Source organism: Poecilia reticulata, chromosome 2 (assembly GCF_904066995.2).
Source record: "Poecilia reticulata chromosome 2, P_reticulata-male-v2, whole genome shotgun sequence".
Classification (NCBI taxonomy): Eukaryota; Metazoa; Chordata; class Actinopteri; order Cyprinodontiformes; family Poeciliidae; genus Poecilia; species Poecilia reticulata.
The window spans coordinates 15,394,975-15,422,679 of record NC_088831.1 but is presented as its reverse complement, the minus strand read 5'-3'; the positions used below and the strand labels follow the sequence as shown (position 1 = coordinate 15,422,679).

The 27,705-nt window shown below is 39.9% G+C and overlaps 3 protein-coding genes across 7 annotated transcripts in view; all 3 read right to left on the bottom strand.

The window, feature by feature from the left end:
- tmprss3a (transmembrane serine protease 3a) overlaps positions 1–3,582 on the bottom strand; it is a 39,014-nt gene extending 35,432 nt beyond the window's left edge. For both annotated transcript variants that reach the window (XM_008438546.3, XM_017303001.2), the window contains exons 1-2: positions 3,430–3,582; positions 3,268–3,305 (exon numbers count right to left, since the gene is read on the bottom strand). In XM_008438546.3, the coding sequence (XP_008436768.1) occupies positions 3,268–3,305; positions 3,430–3,448 (57 nt within the window). In that variant the 5' untranslated portion in view covers positions 3,449–3,582. The remainder of the gene's footprint in view (positions 1–3,267; positions 3,306–3,429) is intronic.
- Positions 3,583–3,978: 396 nt separating this feature from the next.
- LOC103482427 (fibroblast growth factor 4A-like) lies at positions 3,979–11,550 on the bottom strand. The gene is made up of 4 exons (XM_008438580.3): positions 9,554–11,550; positions 7,481–7,609; positions 6,752–6,855; positions 3,979–6,291 (listed from the first exon to the last, which is right to left on the bottom strand). The coding sequence occupies exons 1-4, from the start codon at positions 9,810–9,812 to the stop codon at positions 6,112–6,114; spliced, it is 672 nt and encodes a 223-aa protein (XP_008436802.2). The 5' UTR covers positions 9,813–11,550; the 3' UTR covers positions 3,979–6,111.
- Positions 11,551–11,640: 90 nt separating this feature from the next.
- Positions 11,641–26,944, bottom strand: ccdc93 (CCC complex scaffolding subunit CCDC93). Of its 4 annotated transcripts, none has more exons than XM_008438591.3 (23): positions 26,799–26,944; positions 26,537–26,650; positions 25,010–25,104; positions 24,319–24,430; positions 23,942–24,040; positions 22,076–22,132; positions 21,850–21,950; positions 20,529–20,546; positions 20,262–20,298; positions 19,942–20,031; positions 17,738–17,824; positions 17,471–17,587; positions 16,838–16,900; positions 15,991–16,064; positions 15,808–15,889; positions 15,635–15,709; positions 15,467–15,538; positions 13,797–13,905; positions 13,611–13,693; positions 13,457–13,494; positions 13,235–13,319; positions 13,023–13,136; positions 11,641–12,135 (listed from the first exon to the last, which is right to left on the bottom strand). In XM_008438591.3, exons 1-23 carry the CDS (start codon positions 26,883–26,885, stop codon positions 12,079–12,081), a joined length of 1,866 nt encoding a protein of 621 aa, XP_008436813.1. In that variant the 5' UTR covers positions 26,886–26,944; the 3' UTR covers positions 11,641–12,078. The 4 variants fall into 4 exon arrangements, with proteins under 4 accessions (XP_008436813.1, XP_008436822.1, XP_008436830.1 ...); XM_008438600.3 differs by having other exon boundaries at positions 20,262–20,295; XM_008438608.3 differs by lacking the exon at positions 20,529–20,546.
- Between the last annotated feature and the right edge of the window lie 761 nt (positions 26,945–27,705).

Below are 27,705 nucleotides of genomic sequence, written 5' to 3'. Positions count from 1 at the left end.
CTAATTTTTGAATACTGGAGAGATATAATATATTGTTTGAATTCCTTTTTAAAGGCTGAAAAGCGAGGTTTCTGAGAATTTAGATTTATGTATATGATATTTTGCGACTAATAAAATTAGGTTGATAATATAAAAATGTTTTATTTTATTAGTGGGATAAGAGAAGAATCCAAACAACATATTTACATAAGTGAGGGAAAAGTCATCAAGAATTGTCAAGAATCATTACAGCTTCTACTTGTCACAACAGGGCGGCGGATGAGGAGCACCCCGGTAGTAGTCGCCTTTCTCTGCGTTTGATCTTGGCATTTGTTAATGGTAGAAAGTACCGGAATGGCGACTGCAGGGAAGGGCAATTGGTACCGGACTGTTCCATCATCCGCCACACTATTGTTACAAGCGTAGTGAGCATGAAGTCAGTGTAGCTTAGCCTAGCACCGAATGTCAGCCATGACGAGGAACGGCGGGCGGGACTTCCTTCAGAGGTTCGCTCACCCTGTGGGCCACGAGACATCGTCCTGCGGGCCGCGAGAATGAGACCTCTGTCCATCCTGCTGGTGCTGGGTTCAGATTTCTAGTGGGTGTGTGAGCACACCCCCTGTACACATACAGGGACCCGGTCATTAGCCCCGCCCCCTGGCCAGACGCTGTCTTGTTCCGCCACTGTGTGTGAGCACCGTTAACTTTGTTTTCTTCAGAGTATGTTTGAACAGCTTCCATGTTCTCACTGTCTTCCTCGTCACACGCTTCTTTTAGTACTGACTTATATTCGTGATCCACCATATTCGCAATGACATTTTTAGCTAGGATGCGCTGAACTCTGTTGTGCACGTAGACATAAGATCTGCATGTATATGTACTCCAATACGACCTTGCTGTCAGTGTAGTACACAACATCATTAAATGCACAGTCCATTTCTCCTAAAATCAGCTCTGCAACTTCAACTGTGAGTACTGCAGCACATAGCTCCAATCTCGGAACTGTCAAACCTGCTTGAGGAGCCAACTTTATCTTTGCAAACACAAAATCGACTTTTGTGTTGTCTGCTGTTAAGACCTTTATATAAGCAACAGCAGCAATGGCTTTTACCGACGTGTTGGCAAAAACACAAAGCTCTCTCCTTTGGGCATTTGCTGTGGAGAGGGAAGTATAAGGCCATGGTATTTGGAGATGTTGCAAATGTCGAAGACAGTCTCTCCATTTAGTCCACTCAGCCTTCATGCTCTCTGGAAAGGGTGCATCCCAGTTCTCTGTTAGACTGTTAAGTTCCCACAGTAATAGTCTGCCTTGAATTGTGATCAGAGCGAGAAATCCAAGTGGATCATAGAAACTACTCACTGAAGAGAGGACACCTCTGCGTGTAAAAGGCTTTTGACTGTTTGTAAACTGGAACGTGAAGCTGTCCGTATTTATGTTCCAAGACGATCCCAGACTGTGTTCTCAGCAAAAATATCCAAGTTCTCGATGTCTTTAGCTCAATCCTCAGGCGGAAAGGCCTCTAGTACAGCTGGCCTATTAAAGGTGTAACCGGAGGTTAGAGGATGCAAGAGTGTTCTGCACTTGTTTTAGGATATGAGCTGGTGCTTCTTCAGTGGTAAATGACTTCAACGTGTCATCAACATAGAAATCCCACTCAATGAATTGGCGCACATCTTCACCGAAGTGCATTTCTCCATCAACAGCAGCTCTCCGCAGACTGTATATGGCGATGGAGGGAGAGGGATTGTTCCCAAAGATATGCACTCACATACGGTAGTCAATAACTTCACTGGAGAGACCGTTGTCTTTGTACCACAGACACAGTGTAAAAAGTCTCTGAGGTTTTCTGTGACGACAAAGCAATGAAACATGCTCAATGTCTGCAGTCACAGGTTCCTTCCTAAACCTCATCAATGTTCCTACCAGACTATTGTTGAGGTCAGGGCCAGTGAGTAATACGTCATTGAGTGAGTCACCCTCATATGGTGCACTGGAGTCAAAGACGACTCAGATTTTGTTGGGTTTCTTAGGGTGGTAAACCCCAAACAAGGGTAAATACCAACATTCTTGGTCTTTACTAAGAGGTGGAGCAACTTCTGCGTGGCCTCTACTCGGCATGTTCTCCATAAACTCAAGGAAATGGGCTTTCATCTGAGGGCGTTTGTCCAGCGTGTGTCTAAGGCAGTGGTCCCCAACCTTTTTATTACCGCGGACCAGTCAAGACGTCGCAATTTTGCTGCGGCTGGCGGGGTTTAAGACGTCATATTGGTGTTCCCATTAAAGCCTTTTTTCTCTTTTTTTGCCCCAATTTTCCCTTTATGACAATCTTACCACGTCCTGCAGTGCGTGGTGCTACGTGGTGGTGTCTTGGCCCGATTACCGCAGCTTGTGGGGTTTTCCTTGACAGTCCATAAAGGCACATTTACAAAACGGGCTGCTTGACTGAAGGACGGCTGCAGTTGCACCACAATCCGTAACGCATGGCTCCTTCTTTAAGTTTTGCTTTACGCAAACTTTGACGCAAAGTTCATTTTTATACATGCTGACTTGTGCGTAAAATATGGCAGCGCACATTTTTTGTGCGTATGCATGCCTTATACACAAGGCCCAAAGTCTGTCAGTGATGCACTTCACTGACAGACTTCATTCATAAGTTCATCATTCTAATTTTCAGCTTTTGTTTATGTACGGATTTACCGCATCTGGATTTTTCTGGTGCAAAATTACACGTCTCTCGCATCAATGTTATAAAAGTCAGATAAAATGCGACACATGACTGTTCAGGTTGGAAACACTTTGAAAACAATCATACAACTTAGTACCATGTAACTGGGTCATTCCGACTGTCAATAGAAAATTAGATATATGTGAGATATTGGGGGGGAAAAAGTAAATTGGGTCCCATTTGCCTTGTGTGTGGAAATAGCCTGTGTCTAGATGCCTAAATGCATTGAGTTTCTGCAATGTGATAGGCTAACCTGTTCTGAGTGCAAATAAGCAGTTAGGCGTCACTGATAAGGGAGGCAGGTGGTGAATATTGAAACTTAAAAAAAAATGATTTTATGAAGTCCAGTCTACTTCTTATCTTCATTTGTTCCAACTTTCTCATGCATATTTTCTTGAAATATTAATCAGGAAACAGAAATGAATACAAGTAAAGTTAGAAATACAAAATACACATGAAAATTACTTCAGAATTGCCAAATGCACCATTTGTTTTCAGAAATTCTAAAAGAAATACTTGTACAAACATTTAATTTGATCATTTTTCAGTTTTTGTCCCTTACTGTTGTAGTTGATGTATCAGTGGCGTTAGCAGCAGGATCTGTGAAGAAACATGGGGTAGAGGGTCAATGGAGGGGTAAAAGGTAATGGAAAAACAAGAATCAGCTAAGAAAAATACAGTATGAAGTAATTCTATGAACCTGTAGCTTACAAATTAAACATACCTGTTTCTGCAATACTCATTATGTCATTGTCCACATGCAATTTTGTTTTATCTGATAAAAATTAAGTCCAACCACACCGTACTTTCAATGACAATGTGCTCCCGTTTTTGTTTTTTATTTCCTTTGCACTCCGTCTTCTGTCATGTCTCCGGTTAGAAAGAGACACCTGAGTGGCTTGGCTCTCGGGTCTGTGGCTCAGGTTGCAGAATCCCTCCCACTTGTTGCATTGGATTACAAATGGCCGTGTTCCAGAAATCCAGAGAATGAATCTCTTGGTTATTTGCAAGTACTGACAGTTTTCCTTTTCTAATTCTATACACTGAGCAAAGGGGTGGCTCAGCTATTCAAGGAGGTTTAAGGTTCAAACATTTTTCAAATAGGGACATGCAAGTTTGAACATTTTCTCCCTTAATAATAACTACTTTCTCTTATTCACAGCATTTTGTGTCGTCTTTGAGTAATATTTAAAAGGCCAGACACATAGAGCCATTTTTGTCAGGCAAGGTGTTTTAGGTGAAGGCAAACCAAAAAATGAATGGAGGTGTGGAGTTCACAGTTCTTAAATTATGTAGCTTCCTGTGTACTTCTAAATCTGGTCCTTAGATGTCTCTAGTGGCGTGGGGGTGGTAATATAAATACGTCACAAAATCAGAATACCACAAGGTCTTAATCATTTACTATTAATTCCGGCATTACTGCAGTTGTAAAAAATAAATCCACTAATAAAACACCATACTTTTTCATGTTCTTAAGGATGTAGAGCTAATTAAACGAGACTTTAAAGTGGTTCCAGTTTCACTCGATAGCCAACCTGTTGAAACTGAGCCAGATACCTCAGGTCATTCCTGAACAGTCAGCTCAACTTTGCTGAAAACACTGACTATATATTTTTTTTAAAAAAGTTCTCAGAGACTCTACCTTTTAAGAAAACTTAGTGATCTTGGAGTTAGCCAATTAGACTGTGTACAAGACAATGTTGAGTGTTTTAACTTTTGTCATCATAAGTTGCGTAAGTTTTCTTCTTTGAAGAAAGGGTGGACACTTTAGCAGCTGTTAACGGTGTAATTTTGTGACCATTACCTACCATTCACATTGTGTGTCCCGTCACTGAAGCGAAGCAGCAAGCCCTGCAGTTCTGGACAGAGATCTGAGATGGGAAGGAGTCAGAGTCTTCCCTTTAGTCAGAGCTGACCAATAGAGCTGACTAAAGATGAACGACATTTTACATTGTTCATCTTTAGGTCCCACCCCACTAATGTTTTTTTTTAAATAACTTTATTTTTGTTATTTTTAGGTTGAACAATACATAGAAATGATAAGAGACAGAAAAAACAGAACTGAAAACAAAAACTGCACACTAGGGGGAGTCTCTTAATTAAATAACACAAGGGGACCCTTTATATCCAAAATCAGTCCGGTAATATTGATGTGACGTTTGTCCATTTTTCCCATTTGTCCTGGCATTCCTCTTCCTGTGTCCTCAGTCTGTGTGTTAAAATCTCCATCTCAAACAATGAGTTCACAGTCTGTAACTCTGGATCAATTTTGAATTCTTTGATAGCATTATCTCCCTGAAGCGCTCCTCCGATATTTACCCTCGTCTCATTTCGGGTTCTAATTCTCTTTTTTGCTTGCCTTGAGTCGTGGGTCTTCTTTTGTTTACCTGTCTTGGTTTTTGGACCCAGCACTACTCCAGAAATTAGGCATTTCCCTGAAAGGTAGATTTTTTTCTCCGCCTTTAGCAGCAGCAGCACACTGCTAGCTTCCGCTAGAACGACTGGTGCGCACTGTGCATACACAACCATAAACGACAGGGCAAAGACGCCTCCTAGCTCTGATTGGCTGTTTTGGGTCGGGAGCTGTGTATTTTTCTAAATGCTATTAGGGGCACAGGGAAGATGCAGAGGGACTTGATGCTTTTTCATCTTCTATTTTCAGGGCATAGTGAATTTTTTAACAGATATGAAAACAAAAAAGTTACATGGTGCAGGAAGAGATTCTTTCACTTTCGTCCCAAAAGCCTATTAGGACAATGTTAAAACTATGGAGTTTTTAACATATTTGCATAAAAGAGTCGCAAAGAATCCTTACTATTCCAGTGGCATGTCCTGCTGATTTTGATTATCTAAATAAAACGACAACAATAATAACAATCTATTTTATTTACAAGCACCTTTCAAGATTTTCTAGGTCATTTTACATTAATAAAATAAAAACAACATATCACGAACAAAGGTTAAAAAGTGCTAGAAAGACATATAAAATACAAACAAGTGTTTATGTTGTGACAGTGAAGTGGGATATGCTAATCTGAACAGATGAGTTTTGTGAAGACATTTGAAAATGTTCAGCGATGATGTTGCTCAGAGATTCAGTTGGTGGGTAGACCCGGGTTGGTGGACGGCCCCGGGCACGTGGCGTACAGAGAAGTGAGTCAAAAGAGGAATGAAGGATGTGAGACGGTGTTTTAATGTGAAAGAGACGAGTAACATAAGGATGGCTTTGAAAGTTGACAAGAAAATTTTGAACTCAGTGCAGAAATGGGTGAGAAGTCAGAGGAGATGCTTGAGAGCAGAGTGATGTGTAGGATATAGCTTATCTAAAAACCCAGGGATGTTAATCAATAACAAGCATCAGCTTTGTCATAGGTTTCAGGAGCTTGGGAAAGCTAATGGACAGACGTCACGTTCTCCTTGGTAAGAAATGAGCACAGGACTGATTTGGGCCCACACTGTTGCCCCTCCTGAGCTGTCCTCTGTGGGAAAGTGCCAGGTAGTTGCCCGGGTGGGACAGAGAAAAGTAGGTGGTGTAGTGATTTTCTTCTACGTTTTCCTTGAACAGACAGTTGTCAGAAAACGGCTCCTAGACAAAATGAATAAATAAAGTAATCTTCTGTTATTTGACTTCATTTCAATGTATGACTATTAGAGTTCCTTTAAGGGGCAACATACTTTTACACTAAACTTGGCCGTTGCATTTAGCTCATCTGAAGTTGTGCACATTCTTTATTATTCACTAAAACCACACAAAGTGATAAAAACAATTTTGTTACAACATCCACGGAAGAGCTGGCGGATCTTGTGCGCAACAAAGACTGAGAGGGGGGGAGTCCATGCTCACGTTGTTATTGCCAGATCAGAAAAGGTCAGCAGCATCTTTACAGTGGTGTTTGTGTGATACAAACACCACTGTATCCATTACCCAGGATATATTCATATATCCTAGTATATAGCTATACGAATAGTCATTTACCAATAGAGCATATCCTCATAACGGGGAATATATAAACATGTTAATATGTTGTGTGCAGCAGACTGCATACCTCTCCATATGCCAGTCCTTGCCCACTCATACACAGGTACAAGCCACTCTTCAACCCTCTGATTCCTACCACTCCACGCCTCACAGCAAACAGCTTCAGCCAGCCTGGAGGAGATGCAGACACACAGTGAATGTTCATGTGTTAAACTGACACTGTTCCAGTAACACTTGCAAAGAACAAGTTTTCCTCTCTGACCAAAGACTGTAAGTTAATTGTGCAGTAAAATCTCGTTTGAAGTGCATCCAAATCAATGATGAGACCTGTTTTTATTATTTATATCTTAAAAAACAGAAATGTGTGCACTTGTCTTCATTCTTGCAGATTCCCTGTGTGCTGATCAAATATAGAATCATCAGTTTCCAAGCAAATTATTCAATCTTGTTTAAACAATTTCTGAAGGATTTTAAGATTTCAGTGCTGACCAGGTTTTAATATACTGTAAATCTAACTTCAAGTGTTCAAAGCCCCATACAACAGATTCCACTGTCAGACTTTATAATAAAAGTCTGTGAAAAACTAAATACACCAAAAAATGCTTGATACACCCTGGTGGAAAAAATATATATATTAAAGTATATTTTAAATGTGAATGTGTATATTTAAAATATACATTTAAAAGTATATTTTAAATGTATGTATATATATATATATATATATATATATATATATATATATATATATATATACACGGTGTGTGTGTAAATATTTACTCATTTTGACTGAACTCACAATATGGAGTCGGTCTATGGACTCCTCCCACTGAGCCATTGGGCAGGATCTGAAGGTGGTAGCCAATTCCGGCCCGGCAGTAGAGCAGAAGCTGTTTGGCCACTTCGTTGGCTGGGCTAGAGCTTGATCCTTTATCGAAGAGAAATCATTGGCAATTTTCCCAAAGTATATTTTTTAAGATACGTACAGAACACTCACAAGACACATTGACAGATATCATGAAATTTTATTTCACACAAAATTAGCTTGCCCTGTAATGGACTGGTGATTTCTTTAGGGTGTACCATGTCTTTTGCCAAGTGGAATCTGGCCCCTCATGACCCTGCATGGATAAATGTGGTGAGACACAAGGGAATCTCCCCTCCATTTTAATGGCAGCCTGTGTCTTAGACAGACTGGCCTGCAGGACACAGTCCCCACAGGGACTGGCCTGCAGGACACAGTCCCCACAGGGACTGTCCTGGCACCATTCCTATTCACTCTCTTCACTGCAGACTTCTCCATTAACTCCCCATGCTGTCATCTTCAGACGTCCCGTCTCATCACAGGCACCTCAATGGCACCGGTGAACATCCAGGAAGTGGACATTGAGATGGTGAACTCTTATAGGTACCTGGGTGCTCACCTGAATAATAGACTGGACTGGACTCACTTCACTGGATCAGAGCAGACTCTACCTGATCAACACTTGGTCTCATATAATCCAGTATCTCCAGTGCAGGTGAGCTGAATTTCCTAAGCTTCATTTGCTGCTGAAGTCCTCCTGATCTGTTCCAGCAGCTACAATAATCTTATCTATCTGACCGCCATTACAGTTGAATTTCAAGCTAAAACAAGAACAAGTTTAGACCATTTGACCTAAATTGGATATCAGACTAAATTTGACTTTGTTAATGGATCTCATGATCATCCAGTGTTTGTTTCAACTTATTCAGTAAGTAATGTTAATGAGGTTTTCAAAATAAATATCAAAAATAGTAAATCTGATTAAATGATCACATTCTGTCATTTGGCAGTTTTGTTTATTTTTAGAGGTTAAGTTGTATTTAATGCCTGAATGTTTTGTTTGTAAAATAAAAAGTAGCACATGACTAAGATTTTAATGTTAAATGTTCAAGATTTTTTGAAAATACAACTTGTGTCGTGAGTCCCGTAACTTGTGGCGGTGCGGTGAGAGAAGGAGTTAGCAGCGGTGGTTAGCCACGCTAACCCTAAACAGTAGGACGCACAGTTTGAGTATTCCACACTTTAACTTTATTTCACTTCGTCCACGTAAAGCCAGATCTCCATAGTACTAAACATTATATTCTCATACATGAGAAAAGTAACGATAGGTTACCGCTCTGCACCTCATCACCGCTGTTCTCCTCTACAACAAAGTGGAAGACGAGTTCTTACTCTGCACCATAGGACAACAAAGGAAAAAGGGAATAGGCGCCCCCTTGTGGTGATACCTACTCATCTCTAGGAACCAAGCAGAATAATGACTTGCAAATTTCAGGTCATTAGGTAAAACCTTCCTTTTGCAAAAGCCCCAACATGTAAAAAAATTAAAAAATAGAGAAAAAATAAAGAAAACTGTTTTATGATCATTTGTAAATTCTGAAGAGAAGAGCAAACAGTTTCCATGAAGAAGAAACTGATGCCAAGTGACAGAATGGGAAACCTAATAAGAGATCTACCAGGAACAGCCTACCTGATCAAAGCCCTGGTAATGGTCACTTCTAAGAAATAGAAGCAAGTGCTGCTAGGGATAATATATGCAAAACTTTAAGGACTGGTAACTAGTTTTCTAAGCCTGTAGACCATAGTTCTCATTGAAATATGCATAAACCAACCAAATGAAAACATAATTTTACATCTCTGATGAAAAAAGAAATATTAGTTACCAATAACCAGGAGAAGCTGATCCATGAAAGAGAATTATTAATCTCTTGTCATACTGACACAAACTATATTAATAAAACAACTGATCTCCAAATCAAACAACTGTTGGAATTGAAAAAAATAAAAACATTTAGAGATGGCTGTATTAAAAATTCAGATACATACAAAATAAAGGATTTTGCTTACCTTTTCCTTTCAGCCTGGATGCCTTAAAGTGCAGCTTCCAGAGGCCCCGCAGGTGGGAACTTTGCTCTTCAGCCTCTTCTGACTTCTTTGCTCCCACTAGCTGACCATATACTGGTAACATCAAAAGCAACAGAAGGCCAGGCAGGACTGAGGTCATGGTCATGGTGTGAAACATCAGGCATCTGACAGAGGACCACACAGTGGCATCATGTCCTCTGGGAACAGCAGCAAGCCTGGATACAGAGTCCTGACTGTACATATGGAACCCTGAATGAAGTCCTGTCGTCTTTTCATCCGTCTATCAATGCCTATTTCTACTCTACTGCGCTTGCTGACATGGACACACCCAAGAGACAACATGGTGATTATCAGGTCTATATCAGAAAGTCTGCCAACAGCACATTTGAAACACGATTACTGAAGAGAGCACCATGTTGTTCTTTAGGACGGACAGATCAGCAAGTGTCAGATAGCTCACGAGGTCCAGACTGCAGATTACTGCAGGAAGTGGACTGGAGAGAATGATGGAAGCTGTCTGTTTAGTATCACAATCAGTGAGATGATATAGCAAGCTGTGCTGCTGTGATATACAGCAAGTATAACTCAGGAAGACAAATATGATCACATGACAAGAAGCAAAAATGCAGGGAAGAATTGGAGCATTACTCTGACCTGGATAGGATTGTTCTGTGAGAACACTGCAGTGTAAAAACTGTGGACCTGAACTGATGGTAAGAATGGTGTGTTGTACAATAAAAAAATCAACCTTAAATTATAGAAAGAATAAAACAAGTATAAGATTATGGTATGAAAGTCTAGGAAAATAAAAAGGGCTTCAGTTGATTTTTTAAATAATCTGATCAGGGTCAGCCAGCAAAATGAGGCTGCAAGGGAAAACTACAAACTTTTAGTGTTTGTAGTTTCAAAAAGAGCTTTAGTTCAGACTAACAGACTGGTTTCCACAGACTTTTGTACCATGGTTGAAATACGGAGCACCACACATTTAACAAATGGACTTTCAGACAAGACAATCTGTTGAATTTAAAAATGTTACCAAGTTATAATACTACAAGTATAATACAAGTTATATTACTTTTCATAATGTTTTTTTCAAAATCTCTCTTTCTCACTGTTTATTCAATGTCACATGCTGTTTTTATTTTAATTATGTAAAGCACTTTGAAAGGCCTTGCTGTTGAAATGTGCTATACAAATAAAATTTGATTGATTATAAACAACTAAATATAGACTAAAATACAATATATATATATCAAATGAAGGGCCTTTCTTGGATTATATAAAATGTGCATGTTGAACATAACGGCAACGGAACTTTTGTCTGAATATTTTCAAAATAGAATAAATATATTTATCAAATTCTTAATATTTATCTGCGCATACAACTATGCGTTGTACAGCTTCAAAGGAAGTCATCTTCTACTTCCCGTCTCAGTCCGTTTCTCATTGGCTGTTGGCAAAGCACCTTTTAACTTGGGATAGCAAATAATTTCACATTTCCCAACAGGGTCTAGATTTGACCAAAAAATAAATAAAAATAAAAACTAAATTCAAACAACTGAGATTGGGTTGTTGACTTCAGTCTTCACCTCGTCTCACACTTGGATATTTTTGTACCAATTTGCCCTGGAAGTAGAGTAAATCCAGATCTCAAGCTTCTTCTGACCATCCCTGTGGGTCAGCAGCTACGTTTGATCCCCAACAATGGTCAATCTGCAGAAAGTACAGCTCCATTTAACAAATATTCCTACTTGTTTTCCTTGATTAGACACTTCTTGTATACTTCGCCAAAGTCCCTGAACAAAGGAAGAAGTGCAAGTATTGGGACAGAACCAATCAGTAGAAGGATGTCGAGGCCAAGAAGACGCCCACAAAACAGATTTATGGATGTGGTGATAGTTGGTGTAAGGGAATAAAAGAATATTTTAAAATAATGTCAGAATCTTTACATGTTTATCGATTTAGATTTTCTTTCCATTACTCACCTGGTGGAGATTGAAGATTGTACACATTCACAACCCGTCGGCTGTTTATTTCATAGACTCAAAGACCACTTTTACTTTTGGGTATCAAGTTTTCCAATATTTTATTGATCAACAGCTAGTTACAATAAAGTAATCGTATCGTAACATTGGCTACAGCAGAATCTGAGGCACTAAAGCAGGAACAGACGTGTGTCAAAGACCTTTTGTTGGGAAAAGGTCAGTATCAGGATTAGTGTTTAGTTCAGTCTTGTTATAATACACCAATAGTTTGGGATAAACAGATATCACAAAGCATGCTGGTCATTTGTAATCTTTATGATCCAAAGGCCTCGATCCCATGAAAAAGTTCTAAAGCCAAATGACGCTTATGGTCAAATCTGCTGTGATTGGAAACCCATTAAGAAACTGGGTTTCTGGCCTGAGAAGCAGAACTAAAATAACTATGTTCTGTGATCCTTCGACCAAAGTATACCGAAGCTTCAGGCCAGCTTTAGAAACACGGCGCCAGCAGGAAGAACAAAGTTAGGAAGCTCCTTTTGCTCTCAGTTTGGACAGCAGCATCTCATTTTTGCGGCACTCCTGGTGATAGAAAAAAAAAAAAAAAACCAGATTCTGTTATACTCAAAACTTTATAAAACTTGGCCAACCTAGAACTTTGATCAGCCCAAATTTCACAGTTTTCTTTCCTTTTTTTTCTTTTCTTGAAGGAATACTCAGAGCAAATGCCTTAATGTTTTGAAGACATTTGAAGGGATGATTGAGATTTGTTCTGTATGCCGTAATTTATTCTTCTGTGGTACAAGAAAAGCTTTTTGGATGCTACGATTTGGGGATTTGGGATTTTCCAGTTTTGCAGTTTGCAAATGCATCAGTAAGAAGTAAGTTCTTTGGTTCGCTTTGTTGTGGGTCGAGTACAGCTCCGGCTTCGGGACTTGGGCTTTGCTGAACAAACTGGAGTTATTCTGGAACAGTTTTTGCGATTTTTTTTTTTTTTAAAGGATTTCTTTTCATTTTTCTCTTTTACCGCCAGAAACACAATCTGGGGCCCTAAACGCTTTCAAAAGCTCAACAAACTTCACCAAAAAATGTTCCCCTGTGTGAAATCAAATGTTTTTAATAGAATCAAAAGTAGGAATGGCCAGACTGCACTACAGCGCCCCCTAACGTGAGATAGGCCAAACCGCACAATATAGAGATCTGGAACGTGGTATGTAGGTAGATCCCACCAAATCAGGAAAACAAAAAAAAAGGAGGTTTGTCCTAAAATATACAGGGAGGTGCCCATTTTGGTTTACACACCTCAAACTTTAACTAACTCCTCCAAGGGATTTTCACTTATCTGCTTCATCTTTACTTTAGAGATGGTCGTGACTGTGGGTCCCCGAGTGGCACTGAGCTGCTTGCAACTTTAATTCATTGCATTCAAAGGCGTCATTCAAAAGTTACTTAAAATAAAACTTTCTTACCTCTTTAAAATCTTTAACGGTCTTGAAGTAGAGCCTCTGCTTGTCAAGCAGCTCCAGGTATTCGTCGTTCAACTGATCTCTTCTCATTTTGTTTTCTTGTTTCTTCTTCTCCATCTGAAACGGCAGACGGGCAGGAGAAGCGTCCGTTAGTGACGCCGCCCACTGGATGGAGGTAATGTCTTACAACAGCAATGACCCATTTGCAGCAACACCTTGATGCGACTCTGTCTGATCCCCTCCACTATCTGCTCCATCTGCCTGAGGAACTGATCCCTGGCAGCTGCAGACGACATCGCTCTGGAAGAGAGCAGAGCCATTCAAAACTCAGCCAACCGCAAAGACCAACAACTAGAGACGATGAAAAACAAAAGCTGCACTCTCCTTTACATCAATATTACAATTTAATTTTCAACAAGATATTTTTTTTTACTTACTGTTGAAAGTTGTCATGAATTGAATTCAGCAGATTCACCTAAATGAGATTATTATTCTTCAGCGATGTTTTGAACATGTTTACCAAATCACTGTTGCAGGCAGAATTCAGTCAGAGATTAAACTGCGGCGCCACGGCCTGCTGTGATGACCCACCTCCTTCTCCAGGTAGACCTTCTTATCATCTAAGGTGTTATAGAGAGTGAAGAACTGCTTGGTCTCTTTGTGTGTGGCAGAAACTGGAAGACAAGATTAATAAACATTTTTACAGAGACAGGTCCACATGAAGAAATGACGCAACACCGTCTGTAACTACATATCAGATGTAGACGAGGAATCCACCTTGGCTGTAGAGTTCAATAAATCTCTTCTGGTACTGGGTCAGCTCCGCCCGGCTGGGTACCTCATCGATCTTCCTCTGCAGGATTGCAATCTCGCGGTTCCTGCGAGCCTGAGGAGAGCAAACGCAGTCCTGTGGAAGTTGGCTGACAGAAAAAAATGTTTGCAATTTGTGTCTAAAGCTCGATTAAAGCTTAGTTGGCGGGTTGCTGGTTCCATCCCCGCTCCGCGGATGAAGAAGTGTCCTTGGCAAGGAGACTTCATTCACCTTGCCTGCTGGTGGGGGTCAGAAGGCCCGGTCAGCACATGGCAGCCTCGCAGACTGCAGCTTTGGCTACTACCCGGTAGCTTAACATCATCGGCGTCTGACAGTGTGTTAATAACTAATTTTGGGGTCTTCTAGACGCTGTTCAAGTACGAGCCATTAACCAAAGCCTTAACCCATAACCAAAAGTAGATTGTACTTCCAAAAATCAGCCTTGAAGGTCAGAAGTCCTTTCTACTACTCTCCAATTTTGGATTATTTGCCGCTATATCAGCTGTTGACTTTTTGACACAATGCTGTCATCAACTAATCGTTCTCTCTCCCCTGCTATTAATTTTTTACCTTCATCAACATCAAAAATAACCCTGCATCACTCACATTGAGTTTTACGATCATCATTTAATTGCTCTTGTCCAACTAGATGCTCTGTAGTTGTTGTTTGTGGGGGTCTCAATGTTCAATGTATGTATATTTCTAAAACTGCAAAAATAAAAAATAAAGTAAAAAAAAAACAAAAAACCCTACATCAGTTCATTCGTTTCTTCTTGTTCTTTCTGCTCTGTCTTCTCAAACCTCCAGTCAGTCTAGGCAGATGGCCGCTTGTACTGAGCCAGGTTCTGGTTCTGCTGGAGGTTTCTTCCTGTTAGGGGAGTTTTTTCTTTCCACTGTCGCTACATGCATGCTCTGTATGAGGGATTGCTGTAAAGTCAATGGCAACGCGAGTGATTGTCACAACACACTCGTCCAGGAGAAGTGAATGCTGCAGGTCAATCACTATGCCATCTGCTGGGTTTCCTCAGAGTCTTTAATCTACTTTGAACAATTATTTATACTGTTGGATAACTAGGATCCATTGGAATGCACCCGTGATTGAATTGAAATTATTTTTTGTAATTGTGCAGCTATCCACTTAAAAAACAAATCAAATAAAAAGCAACTCATTTAAATAGAAACACCACTGTGCACCTCTACATTTTTGTCTTTTAGAAAGTGAAAGAAGGAAAAAAAAGTACAACATTTTCTCCATTTTTATCCAAACATGAACAATCTGCCTAGGTAAAGCACTTCCCTCCACCTATGCCACAGCGCGCTCCACTGCCCCGCCAACAGCAGGGTGCGCTCTACCAGCTGCAGTCTGCAGAGAGCATGCTCCACTCTGTGCTGCCTTTGCAGGGCGCGCCAGACTCTTAAATTTTAAAACACAATTAGCTGTGAATGCGATGTCATTCCAGTCTGATGCCTTAATGGTTTCTGCATTGATGCTTTCTCCCGAGTGTCCTTTTCTGCTTGGACTACAGTTATGCAGTGATTGAGTCTGTGATTGTGTGGTTATGTTTTTCCCCAATAATCACAAGTGCTACTGATGGTGAGAATGCAGCTGTGTGTGTAATACTGGAGCAGTGGTTACCATGAGCAGACGGACTTTTTGCAGCTTCTCTCTATCTGAATTGTACTGCTGGTCTATTAGCTGCCTCCTCTCCTGGGAAAAGAAAAGGTCTCATTTAACACTCTGGATTGACACGGTGTTATAATAATTAACATAACACTACATATATTAGTGCAGCTGGACATGCACCTGCTCCTCCTCTGTGTCCTGTCCTGATGCTGACTTCAGCTCTTCAATGTTCTGCTGTAGACGGACCATCTCTTCCTGTACAGATTTTATTAAATAAAATCAAAACACACTAAAGACCATTTTAAGGCCGAGGGGAAACGAATCCCATCAGAAGTGCTGCTTTATGTGCTCACTCTGCAGTGTGTCCGAAACTGCTGCTCTTGTTGCTTCAGGTTCTCATTCATCGTCACCAAAGCCCTGAGCTTCTCCATCAGACTGCCGGCAAAAATGACATCACTTCTGCCGCTAGTCAAGGGTCCTGTGCTCCAAATCTGCTATTAATTCAAGCCTTGTGTTAAAAAAATAAGACGGCTCACCCACTGTCTGCTTGCTCCTCCATCTCTTCTAGGGACTTCATCTCAGTCTCCAGTTTTACTGATTGTTCTGTAGCCTTGGAACAGATTCAGGACAACATTTAGGTTTGTACTTTCAAAATTGGTGTTGGGAAAAAAAAAAAACCCAACAACCTAGCTTTGACAAGGTAGGTTAAGGTCGAGCTTTCCTAAGTTTGAAGTATGTTTGAGCGAAGCCCTAAAGCTCACACTGATTGTCGAGGCGCCATGGCACAAAACGTACATGACTATAAATACTCTTACACAAACGTATATTGCATAATCCTTCTCTCACAAACACCATCAAACATGTATGATAAACTCTCATATATATATACCAACCTATACCGATAAATTCATACATTTATGGCACTACCATACCAAAAAACAACAAAAAAAATTAAACTTATTGTAAAGCAGAGATGTGTTCATTTTCAAACCATTTTATCCTTTAATGATCATCCTTGGTTTTCAAAGATTCGTTTTGACTTTTGAATTTATTGCATTTCTAAATTATTTTAAATGTATTCTAAAACATTTACAACCATTTTAACCAGTAGCTCTATAAGTTTGCTCCATTTCTGACTGGGACACTAAACATGGCTGCATCCTGTATGAGATGCAAAGCTGCAGTAATACAGATTGTTTCACAGTAAGTCAGTCACAATCACAGTACAATATGATCCCTGCTGGAAACCAATTGTTACAAAACAAATAAAAACACGTCTATCTGTAGTTACCCTGGGCACTCACAGCAATAATCAGTTATCACCACTGATACACAAACAACACAAATGGAGATATCTGGATACAACTGGGCAGGAGTGGTTACCTCCAGCAGACTCCTCTTTGCCTCTTCGTTGCAGGCTTTCACCTCTGCATGCTTTACTTTGAGCTGTCAGGACAGAAAACATGTGAGTTTAGGCTCTTATGCAGTCCTGCTCTAAGGGGGAAGACTTATGTTGTCTGTAGCCACAAAAAGAAACTGCAGAACTTAAAATATATCAGCATAAAGTGCACTCCATACTTAAATACTGCGCAGAGTTTGCAACTGATTCTGTGAACCCAGTAGAACAAAACTTCTATTAAAAAAAATAAAACTTCTGCTCAATAATACAAATTTTCAAATGACGCACTCAAACCCAAATATATAAAGTTTCCTCAGAGCGCCGCCTCGCATACAGAGGCTGCAGACCTCAACCCGGCCCGTTCCACTACCGTTCTCAGTTCCTCAGCTGCATGACTTTCCCTTCCTGTCAAATTACTGTTAGATAAAGACCACTAATTGTTTCCTAGTGTTTTTATTTTTAAAGGTGCCAGGCTCTAGTTTACAGCGAAGCAAAGACTCAGTAGAAAGATGCTGTAAACCTGTGTTCTTTGTGAGCAGGTTGCAGTAACTTCCCTGGCCAGGATCTACATCAGAAAGACAGTTTACACTTGAAATGGCAGGACGTGCAGCGCTGACCTCATTCAGCTGCTCGGCTTTTTGTCGGATCTGTTTGTCCAGTGAGGCGACGGCCCGGCGGTGCTGCTGCACTGGACCGTAGCGCTCTGACCGCTCCTCTGAAGAACGCTCCAACTGCTGCGAGGTGATGCACAGAAAGACGAAATATGAGCACAACGCTCAACTTCATGATCGCAAAACATGGCCGTCGCTCCATAGAGCCGGCAATCTTCCAGAATAGAAACAGAATGCTGGCTGTGTGCAACATGGGTGTAATGCTCTGCTGACCTTTCCAGCATACTCCGAGGCAATCAGTTTGATCTCCTCAGATTGGAGTCCAACTATCTGACCCACAGCACTCGCAGTCAGCTTCCCCTGCACCAAAACAAACACAAAGCACAGCAGTTCACCCCAAGGAGCAATTTCAAACTGACTCCATGAAAGACTTGATCTGCTGAACCTTTCTAGCTGCAGCTGAATACACATCCTCTTTGGTTGTGATGTTAGATAGTAAACAATTTAAATGTCTAAACAGAATATTTTGCATGGAAGCATAAGCCAGGTTTTGCAAGGCACTTCTAACAAGTCTTAGTGCTGTTCAGTTTTCAAACTAAACCAAATGTTTTGAGAAAGACAAAATATCCAGAGTTGTAACTAGTGAAACGTCAGCTATTCATTCAGCCTGAATACTCCCTCATGTTTCTCTCATGTTTCTCCAAGGTTTTACATTTGATTTGACTGAAAGTCGCCATGTGCCCTAATGCGTCCTTTCCTCTTTTTTTTAATTTCATTCTCCTCTTATTATTTAGAAACTGTGGAGTTTCTAAATAAATTAAATTAGATTAATTTTTAGATTATTACGCAGAGACACTCCTGTTACTGCAACCAGAAAAGGAATTAGAACAAATCTAGGATCCAGAAAAAAAAAAATTTTCTTCCAGAACAGGAACATTTAGTTTTCATTACTTAGAAAGTGTGGAGTACTCATAACTTTTATAAATTTAGAGCAGACTTAGAAAGTCCAGAGGATACTTACTTACTTGCACTTATTTAGCAACAAAGAACAGGGATTAGAACAAACTTAGAATCCAGAAAAACTACAACGTTTTAGACTCCAACCCAGAAAAGGAATTAGACCAGAGGACACTTAGCAACCCTGAAGCACCTAGTTTATACTTTAGATCAACATTAGATTCTTTTTTTTTTTCTTCTGCTCTTTCCTTTGGTTTGTTATTTTGTTTGTATTTCCTTTTAATTCCTGTAAAGCACTTTGTGTTGCCTTGTTTCTGAAAATGTGCTGTAGAAATAAAATTACCTTTACATACAGAAAATAAAGGAAAATAATTTTCCTGTTAGAACTTTGTGATATATTTTTTTCTGTATCACCCAGCATTACAAAAAAATATGCTTGTGTGAACAAAGAAAAGTAAAAATCTGCTGAACTAACCTAGGTTTCTAAAAGGTGGAGTCGCTGCCAAACAGATTTCTAAGCATTTAATGGAAGCAATGTGTTTATTGAACAAGGTCACAAGCAGTAGCCTTAACCACAGCCTTCTCTCAGCAAAGGTAGCATCCCCGAGACGCGGTTGTTGTCCCGATGGACTTTTCTCTGTGCGTTGATCTTCAGTGTCTTCTGTCACGACTGTCTAACGCCAGAGGAAGAAATGGCCTGTGGACTTTTACCAAAGAAAAAAGAGAAATCCCACAGATACTAAATTCTGACACTACTGTTTTTGTGTAGAAGGAAGTAGAGCCAAGTGTCTTGGTCAGAGGATTTTGTATCATTTCCTTCAGTAGTTCTTGGTGCAGCGCCCCCACAGGCGAGGAGGGGAACAGATTGCTTAAAGGCTTTGGATAGTTTGACCCTGCAGTGTGAAAGTGAACCACAGTAGAGGACCAAAGTTGCTACTGTGCAACTTTGGCCCCCAATTGAACGGAGATTAGTGGCAAAAATGATCCCAAGACAAGTTCTGCATTTGAGTTACGAAACTGTGTGTATACTTTACAATCTCAATGCACCAACAAGCTTTGGTACATTTGGCAATTACATTACAGCAATTCTACTAACAAATCTTTAGTAGGGATTGACTAAACCTCATCATATCACAAAATGGTGTTTGACCCTGTTACTACAGGAGAAAACGGCGTCTGATCCCTGTCTTGGCTAGGGATCTAGCCAAGACGCTAGATCCCTAGGGATCTACCCAAGTCAGAGACTTCTGTGGATACTTATTGATTGTCAGGCTAATCTTTTGGGTTTCTTAAATAGAGCTCGGTAACCTTCAGGGGTAAACTGAAGAAGAATGATTAACCAAAAACAGAACATAACAAATAGATAAGCAAGTGCAATAATATTTCTAGCATTGCTGTTGACATTGTTGACAAATCATGGCACAGGTGAGTGTGGAATCAGTCTATATAGATTTCACTTGCTTAAACACATGACTCGTCAGTGACACAGAGGTGCAGCTGTACTTGGATGAAGTGATCACCTCTTCTGCTGCCTGCAGCTTGTCTTCTTCCAACACGTCTGTAATGCTGGCAGGCGTCGCCTGAGGCCCGCTGACCTGCCCCTCATCTTCCTACAAATGGAAAAGAAAATGCACTGATGAGGCTAAACATCCAAAACAAAAACTATTATCCAGTGTAAATGTTCCTTCAAATTATCTACATGGCACAAACTAATCAGCAGCAGAAGACGTAGGCGCATAATATTTCAATTGACAAAATAATTTTGAGCGCCACAACTCGAGCTGACACAAGCTTTTGATATGTTTATTAAGCCAACAAGCAACATGATCCTCATGCTCACCTTGTTTTGTTTACACTGCTTATTTAGTCCATATCTCCTGGTGACAAAAAGAAATGTACTTAGTCAATGCTTACAATGTTAAAACAAAACCTCACAAGAACAACAGGTACAAATCAACACTGAGGCCAAACTATTCACATCTATGCTTGAGTCCATGCTTAAACGTGGAGACCTTCTCTCACACACACACACACACGCGCACACACGTCTCCACAGCTGTTATCAGAGGCATGCAGAGGAAGATGCTCACACAGGTCCAGTACTCACAGCATAGCTTCACACATTCTACGTTCAGAGATGGATGGATGAAGGAAGAATGTGACCAGAAAAAGAGAATTTGCATATTTAAGAAACTGCACAATAGTGTGTACATTAAAAGAGTTAGACAACACGCCGCGCTAGATCATGGTCGACGTGTCAGGAATGTTGCATTAACTCACCACATGACCTATTACAACAACAAAATCCAGTTTTTTAAGGTTTTATTGGCTGTAGTCGCCTTGATTTGATAGTGAATCGACAGGTAAATCATTATTATTAATCTTCATTTTTATATATTGATTTCAACACCTGTGACCGTTGCTACGGTCACAGCTGAACTGAAGGACAAACCATTTGTCCATTTCTGTTATCAGGTTCGCTACAGTATTTCAATTTGGGGTGGCCATAAAAAAAAGTATGTTCCCAAGGGGGAGCAAAAATAATTCAGAACCATCGCACTAAGGTAAGGCTGTGTTCAAATTGCCCTGTGATAGACTAATTTGTCTGAACCACGACTCTGTATGGATAAGCTGGTACAGTAAGCAACATGATGGCTCATGTAAGCTATGAGCATCATATCTAACCAGCTGAGTAGCCAGAGCAGGTAACCTGACAAACACTGAGCCAATACGAGCTTTACAAACATGTTATGAAATGTTGTGAAATAAAATACAAAGATAATGACATATAGTTGTAAAAATTGAAAGCTCAGGCTAATTAGCACAGCCAACAATGACAACAGCTGAACAGTTGTCCTGGAACATGGTAACATGTTTCTCTGCCATTAGAACATTTAGCAGAGTGCATGAGATTGATTAACAGCGCTAAGACCCTCCTCCTGGCTCTGATTGGCTGTTTCGATTGGGACAACTCGGGAGCGGTGCATTTCTACGAGTGTCAGTAGAAATACACTACCGACACTCGTCAGATGGCACTAATAGCTGGAGGAGATCAATTTATTCACAGATTAAAGTATTATTTTTTTTATAAAGGTTGCATACCGTCGATCAAGGTTTTTTTTAAATATTTTTTTAACCCTTCTGGAACTTTTGTGCAGCAGTCTGCAGTGAAATAACAGAGTAAAGAAGATGGAGTGGGAAACCGCTTGTTCTCTGTACTCGTTTTGAGAACACGCATGCCTTGCATTTCAATGTTGTCCAGTAGTACAGCTTTGACACTTATGGGACAATTTCTGAACAGCAAAGACTAACTAATACATTCATGTGTTTTACCTGTAAAAAGTGGGTTTTGTGTTTTAATAGAACGCTATGACTCAACAGCTTGGCCACACGGCGGCCTGGCTCGGCCACCTGGAGGGAAATATTACCTGCCATACTCCAGCAGAGTGAAGTGGATCCTGGACTCCTCATCCAGGAGGAGTTCTGCATCTTTCTGTCTTCTGTACTTTCTCTCAGGTTTGTACACTTCCTGAAAAAACACCAGAGCTCATTCACATCCCATCAAAACCTGCAACCAAATAATCTGCTCATAGTTTGAAACCATGAGAGACGCCAAGCATTTCATTTTGTGTCGGTCGTACTGCAGCTGCTCACCAATACGTCCAGAACGGCCTTCACAGCTTTGTCTTTCCTCTGGAGGAGTTCTTTATCCTAGACCAGAGTTTCACAATACAAGAACTAAATAGATAAAAGTACATATAAAAGATGGAAAGTTAAACTAGGATATGAACTTTAATAGTGAGAAATTCAAACTTGTACATTCTAAATTAGACTGGAATATAATGCATGCATCTTTAAGGGGATATTCAAATTTGTCAAAAGACTAAACAGTTATTGAAATAGCTCTATTTTATTTTTCAAATGAGTTGATATTCAGTCAGAAAGTAAAAGAGAAATAGTAGTAGGCAAGATGCTGACTTGAAGGTGCAAAATGCCAAATTACAACTCTAGAATATTTTTTGACGGCTACTCCTTCTTGTATTGGATTCTGTGTGGTTGGAGTGATTTTTGGCAATATTTTTGTATTTTTGCTATTTTGTTATGACACGTAATCATAGCAACAGCCTGGTTTAACAGGCTGGGAGCAGCTGATCCACATCAGAAAAACTGAAATAAAACCACAGCTGAAGCCAGAAATACCAGAGGAGTTGAAAAGGAGGCATTGTGGATGCAGAGCAGGAGCGAAAAGGAGGAAGTTCAAACCATCTCTACAATCTCACATTGTAATGGGCAAAGTGAGATCATTAGCTAACCAGATGGAACCAGATGAAGCCCCGTCAAGGACTCAGCAGCGTAACGAATACAGTATAACGTGTGTTACTGAGACGTGACAGCAGGATTGTATCCCCAACACCGGCATGTCTCCGCCGGGCTTCCTAACTGTACAAGCAGACAGAGATTTAAAGAGCAGCAGGAAAAGAAAAGGAGATGGATTAACAGTTTTGTGAACAGATGGTGTCACCCAGGACATGTTACTGTGAAGTCTGGTCTCTGCAGTCCAGACATTGAACTATTGGCAGTAAGTTTCTGTCCACACCAAGAGAGTTCACCAGTGTTATTTTGGCAACTGTTTACTTTCTACCCTTAGCCGTTACCGATAATGCAAGTGATATCAGTTCTGTTGTTGCTAGGATACAGACACCACACCCCAATGCATTTGTGGCATTATCTGGTGAATTTAATCATGCCTCACTCTCTTCAACACTGCCAACATTTCACCAGTTTGTCAGATTTTGGATTTGCTTTATGCTAATGTCAAGGATGAAAATGTCTCCAAACCAAGATCTCCTCTGGGGAAAACAGGCAGTCCAACAGCGCTACCTGTCACAGGAAGCAGAAGAGGCCCTCCAGGATTGTTTTGAAGAAACTGATTGGGCTACTCTCTGCCAGCCACATGGAGGTAACATCAGTGCCATGCCTGAGTGTATAGACTTCTGTGTAGACAGCAGCATCCCCACCAGAACAGTGAGGTGCTTCCCAAATAGCAAACCCTTGATCACATGTGACCTAAAAGAAATGTTAACCCCTTAACCCAAATCACCAAAAACCCCTGAAAAGGCATACCCAAATTAAATCAGCTGCTGTTCTTGAACAATTTGGAGTACATGCAAAAGCTTGGTCTCTTTATGAAGAAGACAAGCTACATTTTCTATTTTTGCAGTCAAATTTACTTTAACTGTAAGTAGTTTGTAGCCATTACGTTTGTAACACAAAAAATTTTTTTTTAAAAATTTTGCTTTTCCTTTTTATTTCTTGTAAATGCACATTGAGTGTTGAATGTATGGACTGGAAAATACAATAAATCTGCAGAATTTCAGCACTTTACAGATTAACGGCAGAGAAACTCCACACAGTAGGAAAATATTGCTACTGAGAGCTTGTTGCAGAACCCACCATGACAATCTGCAAACTGCACAATCTAAGAACTCTGCATCGGTTCTAAACGTGTGCTGCTCGTACCTCAGGGAAGGCATGGCTCTTCTGAAACTGAGAAATGGAATAGGCCCTCACATAATCTCCCATCTCTTCTCTCGTCTCTATGGCTCGCTTCACCAACCACTGAAACAACAACAAACGTCTCATGCGAGACAAGAACAAACCGAGTGCTATGGAGAGTGGAGAGCGTCAAATTACAATAAGTAATAATGAACCTAGGTTATGAACTTATCAGTCATTAATGTTTTAAAACAGGAAATAACTAGTGAAGTAATTTATTAAAGATGTAATTAAGACCCCCTTATGGTGGACAATAACATTAAATGAGTGATGATTGAATTATGGTAAAAGCCATCATAGTTTTGTCGTTTTAAAATGTTTAATGGAAGTATGCGTCTTACTTGTATCACTGGGAAAATGTGAATAAAATCCAAGCCTTGGATCTGATGGGGTTCCAGGCGATGAGGACACTTCATCTTTGGTAAAACAGAAACTATTTTCTCTGTCAGGGCTCTGAAGAAACAGACAAAAATAATAATAAAAAATACAACAATAACCAAACAAACATTTCTCCTGTTAACATTGTGTTAGACAATTATAGCTTCTGAAATTGTAAACAAAGAAATACTGTATTTTTTAATTTTGTAGGTCTTTTGATACTTTAGTTACACAAAAGTGAGAAGAAGGGACTTGACATTTAAGACTGCCAAGAGTTTTAAATATCAAATGAAAGAGAATCTGACACAAAATAAAAGCTATTAGATAAACAACCTAAACAAGTAATGCAATATCTGTCACTGTGAAAAGATTGCAATTATGCAGAAAGAACATAAATCTGAAAATATGGATATCAGTTAAAAGCAGTCTTGTCAGGCATAATTACAAAAACATGGGGCAACCGGTACTATAGCATTTTGAATCCAGAAATGCTACCCTGGGCATTTCTGGATTCAAATAAACAAAAATGATTTCAGAAGGGCCCTTTATTTGTCAAAAGAAAATGGATAGGTGCCACCATGCAGTGACCAGTGTCCAAGTTTGGCAGAAACAGCTCAGAAGATTTCATGAACACTGTCATCATATATCACTTACATTTTCTGTCCAATAGTGGAATTTTCTTGGAAGAGTAGATCGACATCTATGTCAAAGTTACATGTGGTTATGCACCAGGTCATTCCACCAACAACCTGTGGAAGAGCAAAGGAAAAACAAGCTCAGAGATGATAAATGTGAATGATGAAGTAAAGCCTGGTGGCCCACCAGGCTTAAAATACACTGAGGGGAAACCCTGGGAGAACACAGCTCAAAAAAACCACAAGAAGTCATAACCAACAAAAATCAAAAGGTATGAGGCAACATTTATGCTAATGTAATAATGATTACATAGTGAATAAAAGTTGGAAAAGAAACAAACCAAGTTGATGTTTTATATATTTTGTAGCATTGTCTGTGGATTCCTGAAGCAGCCCCCTCCCAGAAACTAATTCTGTTTGTGGGGGACATGCCATGAAAAGATTTAGGAACCCCTGGTAAGGATTATTCTGCAATCATTCAATAATGTCTTAAACCACATTTTTTTTAGCTCCAAAGCTAGAACACTTCAACCATGGTCTAGATCAGAGGTTCCCAAACTGTAGCAGAAGATCAAAGTCTAACTCTCCCTATTGTAATCCACAGGGCAGGCCCAGAAAGTGTTTGGAAACTACTGGGGGGGCCAGGAGAAAAAGTTTGGGAACCACTGGTCTAGATCATTCAATACCAAAAGCAGAATATTGAGAGACAGCAAGCTCCGCTGAGAATGTTTAAACCTGTTTTGTTAAACCTTTATTACATAGCAATAGAAATTACACTTTGTGTGGCATTTTTTTCCAATGTAAAAAAAAAGAAAAAACAACACACAAAACACTAACATGGCCCATTATGCACTCCTCAAAAAAATAAAGGGAAACATGTAAACAACTCAATATAACTCCAATTAAATCAAACTTCTATGAAATCAAAAACTGTAGACTTAGGAAGCAACTCTGATTGACAATCAATTTCCCATGCTGGTGTGCAAATGGAACAGACAAATGAAAGGATTGACCGATATAAGAAAACAATTTGCCCTTTCTTGCATCTTGACAGAACTAACAGAAACCAAACTGTTTATAGATCTGTATCACAGAGAATTTATGTATCAAACATCAGTTTTCTCAGCTTTATTTCAAATCGTCTTTTATATCTGATAATAAATGATGGCACTACTTATATTTTTGTGACAGATTTCTGCTCGTCCTGCACTGGAATAGAATGGTTTTCTGGGCTTAACTCAAAGCATCACAAAGCGACTAACAGGCGCTCTCCAATCCAGTAATGCATATCAATTAGCAGCAGTATGAAAGACGTAAAAATAATTACCTATACTACATTAAGAATTTATATTTAATCCTCAGCACTACATGAAGCTCATTTTGAAACAATACGAGTTAAAACCAAGATTTTGCAACAAATTAAGTCCAATGTTAGGTCTATAGAATGATGCTGCCACCCCTGAAAAATTCTTCCCCCCCTCTCGGCACCCCTTAATAAATATTTTTTCTAGATCCGCCCCTGCTTGGGGGTAATTAGATGAAGCACCTTATCAAATGGAGTCAGGCCTTTGATGCGGGCCCGGAAGTAACCCGCAGCCAGCAGCAGCTCCAAGATTTCTGCCAGCTTCACGGTCTGTTCCTCATCCTCTCTGCTCTCCACCTGAATAACACAAGTAATCAGAATCAGAATCAGTTAGCTGTGTGTTAACAGAGATTAGCGCCAGTTTTATCCTCGTCCAGCTTTCATTCGGTCCGGTTCTGTAGTTTAAGCTGAACTCGATGGAGCCCGTCTGGGTTCTGAACTCTACCTGGATCAGCTGGCCTTCCTGGTCGTACTCTGCTCCAACCTTAGATCCTGCTCTCACTCTGAGGAAGACGGACGCAGTCGCCGCCATGATGAATGAAATGCGATGCTGAATCACATGACTACGTCACATGATCGAAATAGTGGACCATCTTCTTCTTGTCCGGTGGACATGTGGCGTTTTGGTGTACTACCGCCACCAACTGGACTGATTAGGATACAAACCTGCCATTACTCAAACTATTAATTTAGTCTTCTTAAGGTTGCGTTGTGGTCAAAACCTTGATTCTCACTTGTTTTATCTTCTCCAGAACTATAAAACATCCAGATATTTTTTATTTATTATTTTTCAACCAACTTATAGAGACTGCTTTATTATTTTTTTTATATAAAATACAATTGTAAATATACGAAAATTAAACATGAGAGGCATTCTGTTCACATTTAACATTTAACAAATTTATGTGCCGGCATCAACTTACAGGTAAATAAAATACATGTCAGTAATACTGGAATACTGTAACATTTTATTAAAGCAATACTCTGTCCTTGGTGAAATATTTTTCACATTTCCTCTAAATGGACTGAACTTATGCAGCACTTTATCCATCCATTTGAAATCTCTTTCATACACACATATTTGTGGCATGGTGTGATTCAACACCAAACTGGTTATCTGAAGTAAGGAGAAAATGTTTAATCTTACTCAATATAATCCTCTCCATAACCTTGGATAGTACGCTGGCTAAAGCTATGGGCCGATAATTATCCCTGTTATTTATTATGCCAGCTTTATCATTTATAATAGGCTCTAATATAACAGCTAAAAGTGAATCAGGTGAAATGCCATGGACTAAAAACCCAGTGAAACACAGAGCAAGCAAATGAAAGAGTTTTCTGCTTGAACATTT

Excerpts from the sequence above, each read along its gene's own strand:
- LOC103482427 (XM_008438580.3), bottom strand. The coding sequence starts at position 9,812 with ATGTACAGTCAGGACTCTGTATCCAGGCTTGCTGCTGTTCCCAGAGGA. Across the intron at positions 6,856-7,480 it reads CCATAGACCGACTCCATATT|GCTGGCTGAAGCTGTTTGCT; the intron begins GTGAGTTCAGTC and ends CATCTCCTCCAG. Across the intron at positions 6,292-6,751 it reads AAGGACTGGCATATGGAGAG|GAGCCGTTTTCTGACAACTG; the intron begins GTATGCAGTCTG and ends CATTTTGTCTAG.
- ccdc93 (XM_008438591.3), bottom strand. The coding sequence starts at position 26,885 with ATGGCGGCGACTGCGTCCGTCTTCCTCAGAGTGAGAGCAGGATCTAAG. Across the intron at positions 22,133-23,941 it reads AGAGCCATGCCTTCCCTGAG|GATAAAGAACTCCTCCAGAG; the intron begins GTACGAGCAGCA and ends ACTCTGGTCTAG. Across the intron at positions 16,901-17,470 it reads AAGCCGAGCAGCTGAATGAG|CTCAAAGTAAAGCATGCAGA; the intron begins GTCAGCGCTGCA and ends CTGTCCTGACAG.